Source organism: Dermochelys coriacea, chromosome 1, assembly GCF_009764565.3.
Source record: "Dermochelys coriacea isolate rDerCor1 chromosome 1, rDerCor1.pri.v4, whole genome shotgun sequence".
Lineage (NCBI taxonomy): Eukaryota > Metazoa > Chordata > Testudines > Dermochelyidae > Dermochelys > Dermochelys coriacea.
Genome location: NC_050068.2, coordinates 288,697,806 through 288,706,500, shown reverse-complemented (window position 1 = coordinate 288,706,500; position 8,695 = coordinate 288,697,806). Strand labels below are relative to the sequence as shown.

The 8,695-nt window shown below is 39.3% G+C and overlaps 1 protein-coding gene across 1 annotated transcript; it reads right to left on the bottom strand.

The window, feature by feature from the left end:
• Positions 1–442: 442 nt before the first annotated feature.
• On the bottom strand, positions 443–7,599 carry IFNG (interferon gamma). The gene is made up of 4 exons (XM_038386992.2): positions 5,897–7,599; positions 3,429–3,497; positions 2,743–2,928; positions 443–1,362 (listed from the first exon to the last, which is right to left on the bottom strand). The coding sequence occupies exons 1-4, from the start codon at positions 6,014–6,016 to the stop codon at positions 1,231–1,233; spliced, it is 507 nt and encodes a 168-aa protein (XP_038242920.1). The 5' UTR covers positions 6,017–7,599; the 3' UTR covers positions 443–1,230.
• Positions 7,600–8,695: the final 1,096 nt, after the last annotated feature.

Sequence of the window (8,695 nt, the reverse complement as noted above, 5' to 3'; positions counted from 1 at the left end):
GAATGCTTGCTGTTTACTAGGCATGTTTCCCATTTCATGGCAAATTTTGAAATGTTGTGGGTTTGGTATCAATTGGAACAAAACCAAATAAATTTCAAAGTATCAAATTCCTCCATGAAACAACTACTTTTCTGTGCCCAGCTCTTAGTGGGAGCCTTGCGTACTCTGAAAAATCAGGCCCTAAGTTACCCTGTGATAATACTTCTTTAGCACAACAAAGTTATCAGTATTTGTACTAAACCTATGACATTATGTGAAATAAAATGTGTTTGTCATATATCAGTATAACTGCATAACTTGGGATCATATGGAACCATGGTACCACTCCCAAGATGGGAACCTTTCACAAAGAAGCATCACACAGGATGAATAAATGTAAAATTATACTTTTATTCAAACATTTTTGTTATTAAATATAAAAATAATAAGGGGATTATTTTTCATTTGAGTGAAATCAAAGTCTTAAATAATATTGTAGTGCAACTATTTGTATATTCACCTGAGATAAAGTACTTGTATGCTACTTATTATATAATAAATATATCTGGCACCTTCTAAATTCTCTAATACAGAGATGAAACATTAAAAAACTCAGTGGATCAAAATTCAGACATAATACATGTACCATATATAGTCACGCTTCCTGTTAGACAGCTGGCAATGTTTAGTTGCCTTATCCTTCTAACAATTTCAGGATTTAAAAAAATAGTTAGCATCTATCAGTCATCAAGGCCCCAGTTCAGGAAAGCATTATAGCATATGTTCATCTTTAGGCATGTACTTAAATCCCATAGATTTGAGTGGGACTTCAGTATCCACTTAACTTTAAGCACATTCTTCATTGCTTTTCTGAGATGCTTTTCTGATTCAGTGCCCTCTTTCCAGCCCCATTAAATAAATGATCAGCCATAACTGTATTAATTTTAGCTATCAAGATAGTACCAGAAAGTCAGTTAAGTACGGTATTGGGTCTATATGGTATGTTTATATGCAGTTCACAGGGAATATCAGGTAAACGTTGCACAGTTCTGTATTATCCAGTTAATAAACATGTAAAAGATAAACAGGAATTCTACACATATTCATTTCTTGTGCAGCAGTAGGAATTATAAATACTTTGTTGGTGTTTCTACAAAATGGATTTTGTTATAAATATTGATTGAAAAATAGTTAAATATTAATAAATAGATGTATATAAAAATGGAATAACAAAAGGTATAACTAAGCCTTTCAACATCTACATTTCCTTTTCTGACTTTGGCTCCTTTTTCTCTTTACGTGAGTAGTTGGATGGTCCAGTAGTTTTTGTAAGGTGGGGAAAAGCTCATTAACAGCTTTGCGTTGGTTTTTCAAATCATTCATCTGGTTCAAAGGACAAAAAATATAGTCATTCCAAAAGGTACTGTACGTTAATTAGCATCGCTATGGTCTAGGCCAGCAGTTCTAAAGCTGGGTTGGGACCCCAAAGTGGGTCGCAACGCTGTTTTAATGGGTTCGCCATGGCTGGCATTAGACTTGCTAGGGCCTGGGGCTGAAGCCGAAGCCCTCAGGCTTTGGCTTTGGCCCTGGGTGATGGGGCTCAGGTTACAGCCGCCCCACCCTGAGTCTGAAGGCTTTGGTCTTTGGCCTCCGCCCGGGGCAGCAGGGCTTGGACTTTGGCTTCCACCCCCCCCCCCCCACCACCTGGGCTGGCGGGACTCAGGCTTCAGCCTCCCCTCCTGGAGTTGTGTAGTAATTTTTGTTGTCAGAAGAGGGGTCACAGTGCAATGAAGTTTGAGAACCCATGGTCTAAGATATTGTATGGGGCATTACATGATAGAGCAAAGTAACACATTGATGAAGAATAGCAATAACTCATCAATCCATTGACCAGTTCAAATAAGGAAGAACAATCTTCTAATGAATTTTGTTGTCCAATTTCCAAGCTACTTTATGACATGGTACAAGTCAACAGCATTGTATACAACTGAGCTACTGTGTGGCTCATCGTGATATATTATCAAGTATCAGGGGGTAGCCGTGTTAGTCTGTATCCACAAAAACAACAAGGAGTCCAATGCATCTGAAGAAGTGGGTTTTCTACCCACGAAAGCTTATGCCCAAATAAATCTGTTAGTCTTTAAAATGCCACTGAACTCCTTGTTGTTTTTATGATATATTATTATAACATTTGAGTTACGGTGCTATTGGAGGACAAATTATTAAAGCAGGGCCATATGCTAATGGCTGTAATTGAAATCAATGGAGTTAAACTGGTATTAACAGTAGAGTCTGATCCAGAATGTCACTTTTGGAGGCTGTCTTTTAATCTGCTTGAGGTCTGACTAGGAACTGATTACTACTTCCTCAACCCAGTTTAGGAGACAAATGGCTGTTAACTATGTAATAATCTGATGTAAGGTTAAGGTTGTCTGTTACTCTCATTGACTCTATTTTCATTCATTAATTATTAGATTAAAATGTTTCAAATGTTAAAATGCATCAGTTGGGCTACTACGTGAGCTTACTTACATAATTTTAAAAAAACACAATTAAAAAACATCAACTAAAAAATTGCCTTGCAGGATATGACTAAATTGTCTTGCCCCACAGTGAAAAACACTTAGACAAAAGCCTAACAGAGTAAAGGGGCCTTAGACTTTGTCCTGAAAGTCAAGAAGCTGAGGCTCTGTTGCCGCAAAAGGGGAATGCATTCTAGATTTTGCCTTCATAAAACAAAAGGAAAAAAAGAAATATCCTTACCGGAAGCTTTGCCAAATCCATTAGTTGATTTACTTTTTTGAAGCTTTCAGTTAGGCTGCTGTTCAACGTAACCAGGGCATTGTGTATGTTCTTGACGTGCAATTTACTTGTAGCTGAGCCATTATTTTCAAACATTTTCAAGTACATGGAAATGATCTGGCTGAGTATTAATTTTTTTTCAGTTGTCTGTTAGAAATACAGCAAATAAAAGTGTTTAATGAACTTCCATCAACAGTGAAATGTAGAAAATCAACATGAAAGCCCTCTGCTGTGATCAAAGAGTACTCGGGACAGGGGAATGCAAAGATGACCTTAAGCCTTGATTCTGGGTTGGCTGTGACTTGAGCTGAGCGCCTGGCATAAACTAAAGTATCCTGAGGACTGTTGTAACTTGTGCCAGCTGCCAGCAATCCCAAGGAGCCATTACAGCAGCGTAGGGATCAATGGTACATAGGAGCTCCCTGGCTACCCCGTTTTTTCCCCAGCCATGTCCCCATCACTAGCAGAGAAGGCAGCAGAATGTCATAGGAGCCACTATGTCAGTTCTAAGCTACTAAGGGATCCCAGACACTGAGGTGATTCTCCTGTGTCCAGTTACTTCGGGTTGAGAACCACTTTACACAAGTAGCACAATGCAAAGCAGCTGCACCGCTGCTCAAAATCTGGTTCTAAGGATGTAAGCTTACCTCTGTCCAACTTTTCAGTCTTTCTGTGAAAATAGATCCGCCATCAGCTACATCTGACTGATTTGAATTCTGCAATGGAACATAGAAATGACTTAGTAGACACCAAGATTTACTGAAAAACAAACAGGACCCTCCATTGAAATGGATGGGAGTAATAGTGAAATACATATGAGAATTATTTTGCTTTAAGTATTTTCAGCTGTTATAAGTCCTTCATGTTGGAGGAATTATACAACTACATTCACTAAATTGTCAAGTCCCATTGGTGTTCTGTTAATTGCACAACAAATGTCATGAGTTGACTTACCTATACCTTTTCCACCTGCAGTTCATCTGATAAGCGACTAGCTACTCACAGGGTGTATGTTACTACGTGCTCTTTGTGGATGCTGACATTAAAAACTAAAAAATAAATACTAATCGACACAGCAAATTGTTCTTTGAATTGTCTGATCTAGTTTTATCTTATTTTCTGAGGCATTTAAGGCCAGCAGTGCAAAATCAGTGGGCCTAACCCTTCATTCATTCCTTTCACAGTACTTAGGAAAATCTCCCATTGACTTTAGTGAAGGAATGGGAATTCATTTACCTGAGTGAAATTTTGTGTCAGTAAAGATCCCAGTGCAAAGGGCCCATTCAGTATGATTCTCATGTGTAGAGATGACCCATGCCTGCCAATAGTGGGGGAGCAAAGTGTGGGCAACTGGCTTCAGCAGTGTTAGTGAGCATGCTCAGTCTATGTGAGCATGCTCAGTATACACCAAGCAGCAAATCTGGGGGTGGCACGTGACCCCATGCCCCCCCCACATACACACGTATCATCTCTGCTTACATGATTTCCATGTTAAGGTTTAGAATGTGGCTTAAGTAGTGCATGTAGGCCTTCCCAGTTCTAGAAGAAGGAAACTGTCATTTCAGAGAGTCAGAACTCCTGTAATATAAGAGGTTTGTAAAAACTGGGGGCAAGTCCGATATCCCACTATCAGACTGAGGGATGCAAAGATATTGTGGACTAGACAGTATTTTGCATAGCTGGAAAGCAGGTGTTCTGTATACTATCTCTCAATGATTGCAGGGTTAGAAAATACAGAGCTTTAAAAATATTTTTCTAGGGGAAATTTAGTTGTTTTTACTAGTCCTGATAAAACATAATCCTAACAATACAATGGGAATCATTTCATTTTTTTTTTGTTCAATAATGTAATGACAGCAACTTCACTGGGATAATTTGCATGCTTAAGTGCTTTGCTGGATCAGGGCCTACCTGTCAATTTTGAGAAGTGCTAAGCACCTGCAGTGGGCTTGAAGTCTTGACTTCAGTGAAAACAGTAAGTGCTCAGCACCTCCCAGAATCTGGCCCTACAAAGTCACATATACTGTAATAGGAATCTAATATATAATCACAATCATTTTATTACATAAACCCAAGCATTTAATCTTCGAACACTTGGCAAAGATTAAACAAACCAACAACATTCCTTTATGGTTATTACTGTAACTATTGTACTCATTCTACCGTCAGATAAACAACCAAAATCAGTGGCTGAGCTGGAAATGGAAGCCAGTGATCCTAACCCCCAGTTCTTTGCTCTGGCTGCAAGAGCATTCTGCATCTTTCATTCATTTAAGGAAATGGATTTAAAATGTAAAAAAACAATTAATGATACCTCATCCTACAGCTCTAACTCCCATTAGTAATCCAATCTGAAATCAACAGGTTATCTGACTGACTCCTAAGCGATCAAAAATTAATTAACATAACATTTACATAATCTCTATGAAAAGTGCTAATGTTGCAGATTTAGTATTCTTGCAAATATCATAATCTCAGTGTATGAAAGCAGGATTAATGTAGCAATATTTCAAAGATACTAAAGAATAAGCACTAGGGGCCTCCTTTGAGCAACGTAACAAGAAAAAAGCATCAGATGCATTTGCTAAAGCAAAGGATCTCCTTTCATCTCAGTCATTTTCACTTGTTCCTATTTACATTATTAACTACTACTTAATCCCCTATCTCTGACAAATGTAACTTTATCACCCTAAAACTAATGATAATCCAAGAGGTTGCATCCTAACTGTTCCAAGATTTTTTTCATTATTCATTGTTCCATGTAATTTATTGCTAAGGGAATTGGGAGAATGTTCCCACCATGAAGCATAAACAGTTATATCAATTTTCCACAGATAGATTCAAAATACTACATTACTTTAATTAGTTCAGTTGTAGGGACCTTAGTTTTGGTGACAAAGATGAATAGCACAAAGACATTGTCTAGCATCAAACTATATTCAAATAAACAATGAACTGCAAAAGCAAACCTACCCATGTTGTAACAGGACTATATTACATTGATTGTCATAAACCAAACTCTAGCCAACTTTCAGTAATATTTAAGTCTAAATGGTGTCTAAAGCATAAGCAGTAAGAGAGGAAGAAGAATGAATTATTAGATGGTTATACTTACAAAGTCAGCTTTGAGTTTTTCTATATCTTCTTCTATTTTAAGAAGAATTGGTTGACAAAAGAAACATCCAGAAAAACAGCTGATAGATAGAAGGATGAAGAGATAAATCTGAGGAGTCATTGCTGTGGAGACACTGAAGTAAAAATGCTGAAGTGGTTTCTGAATATGGCTATCAGGCCCAAAGCAATGAGCTAACCTTCTAACTGTCAGGTCTGGTATTAGAAGAAAGCCGAGTAGTGAACTTCATCTGTCTTGTGGAGGTATTTATACCTGGCTGTTGAATATTTTTATCTCATCATCAGAATTACGCATTATTCACAAGTTTTAGAAGATGAGATGGTGTTAGATAGGATGTGATGCTTATTGGTTTTATTAATAGGTATGGTTTGTGGGATTTTTGCATTTAAAGTTTCCTTTAAATGACTAGGTCCCCCATGTGACAGAATATGATGCTCCGTTACATGTCCAGCCCTGCCACAGTTGAGGGATCCCTCGAAAGCATTTTCAACCTGGCACTGGAAATTTTCCAGATGGCTCATCAGCCCCATTTAAAGGTAAAATTTACATGGTGTCCTGAAAAGTTTCAATGGTTCATTTGTGGTTGGGAACAAGCAGGAAAGGAAATTATGGTACAAGTTGGGGAAGTGGAGTCTTACAAAGCGTATATGCTGTGGCTCAGACATAAGATTCTTGCAAACCATCAGAAAGCAAAGAAATCATATCATGTGGTTAAGGGGTCAGTTTGACAGTCAAGTCACTTGTGTACTTTTAAAGTAACCACTTTGATTAACGTTGGACTCTGCAGCACTCTGAAAAGTTGAAGACGATCGCTTCAGTGTGATATTTTATGTAACTTAAATAGCCCTCTCTTTAAAGACAGAAATATTTTCATGATATTTTCTTTTTTCCAGTCTAGCCTCAGTGACTATAGAAAATGAAATCCTTATACCAATGTGAGAACATATTTTATTAAGTCTTTGGCTCTGCAGGTTCTTTGTTTGTGCAGAGCAGGGCCTGCAAGTTTGTGCTACAGTACAACTGCAAGTGGAGGCTGTGCTTGTGTGCAAGTGAGGTTAAGCTTGGGTCATATCCCTTGACACTGAGTTGTACTTAAATCTCATCCCCTGTATGACTTTTTGCTTGCACAAAATTAGTACGGCATAAAAGTCGCTGGGCATGGGTGGAGAATGGGCATATTTAAGGAGACACGGACCTAATCACAATCCTCCTCAGAGGTGCTGAGCTATGCACTTTCCTGACTGGCCTTACTCCTGCTTAGAGTGCACAGTGGGGAAATCTGCTCAATTTTGATTTGCTGGGCTCATACTAATTTTCCATGGCCATTTGTGGGAATGAAGCTTTCTTTAGACAGATGTTCATGTGTAAAGGGATCAGGCTCATTGCAAAATCTGTTTTGTGAAGAAACTGAAACAGTGTCAGGTAGAAGTAGGGTAGCATTCACCTTAGTGAAGGAGCAGGGTGGACAGTAGTGCAGTGAGGGAGAGAATGGAGGGATCCTGATGGGGGCAGGATAAGGGAAAAAGAAGGGAGACAGGGTCAAAAGAAGAACCAGCTCATCACATATATGGGCTTGCTTCACAGAGGTTACAGAGGAGGAGATCATTGCAGCCTCTGTAAAATTCAGGCTTAGGTGTTGAGGAGGATTGGATTGGCACCCTGGCACTCTGAGCTGCCCTGCAGGATCATTGCTGGAGTGAGCTACAGCCCTTGATTAAGTAAGCTACCCCCTTCTCTTCCTAAGCAGCAACATTTGCCCCAATGGACCAAGATGAGACAGGGAGAGCAGTCTGTAGGGCTCTGCTGTACAGCACAGGCCACAGAATCTCACCCACCCACTCCTATGAAAAACCTCACCTATGTCTGAGCTATTGATGTCCTTAAATCATGGCTTAAAGACTTCAAGGAGCAGAGAAGCCTCCCTCAAGTCAACCATGCCCCATGCTACAGAGGAAGGCGAAAAACCACCAGGGCCTCTCCAATCTGCCCTGGAGGAAAATTCCTTCCCGACCCCAAATATGGCGATCAGCTAAACCCTGAGCATAAGGGCAAGATTCACCAGCCAGATACTACTGAAAATTCTTTCCTGGGTAACTCAGATCCCATCCATCTAATATCCCATCTCAGGGGATTAGTCCTATTTACCCTGAATATTTAAAGATCAATTACTTACCAAAATCCCAATATCCCATCATACCATCTCCTCCATAAACTTATCAAGTAGAATCTTAAAACCAGATAGATCTTTTGCCCCCACTGCTTCGCTTGAAGGCTATTCCAAACTTCACTCCTCTGATGGTTAAAAACCTTCGTCTGATTTCAAGTCTAAACTTCCTGGTAGCCAGTTTATACCCATTTGGTCTTGTGTCCACATTGGTGCTGAGCTGAAATAATTCTTCTCCCTCTCCTGTATTTATCCCTCTGATATATTTATAGAGAGCAATCATATCTCCCCTCAACCTTCTTTTAGTTAGGCTAAACAAGCCAAGCTCCTTAAGTCTCCTTTCATAAGACAAGTTTTCCATTCCTTGGATCATCCTAGTAGCCCTTCTCTGTACCTGCTCCAGTTTGAATTCATCCTTTTTAAACATGGAGACCAGAACTGCACACAGTATTCTAGGTGAGGTCTCACCAGTGCCTTGTATAATGGTACTGAAACCTCCTTATCCCTACTGGAAATTCCTCTCCTGATGCATCCCAAAACTGCATTAGCTTTTTTCACAGCCATATCACATTGGCAGCTCATAGTCATCCTATGATCAACCAATACTCCAAGGTCCT

Bases quoted from the DNA above. Each gene is read 5' to 3' on its own strand.
- IFNG (XM_038386992.2), bottom strand. From the start codon at position 6,016: ATGACTCCTCAGATTTATCTCTTCATCCTTCTATCTATCAGCTGTTTT. The intron at 2,929-3,428 runs GTAAGCTTACAT...TATTTCTAACAG, and splicing joins GACTGAAAAGTTGGACAGAG to ACAACTGAAAAAAAATTAAT. The intron at 1,363-2,742 runs GTAAGGATATTT...CCTTTGAACCAG, and splicing joins TGGATTTGGCAAAGCTTCCG to ATGAATGATTTGAAAAACCA.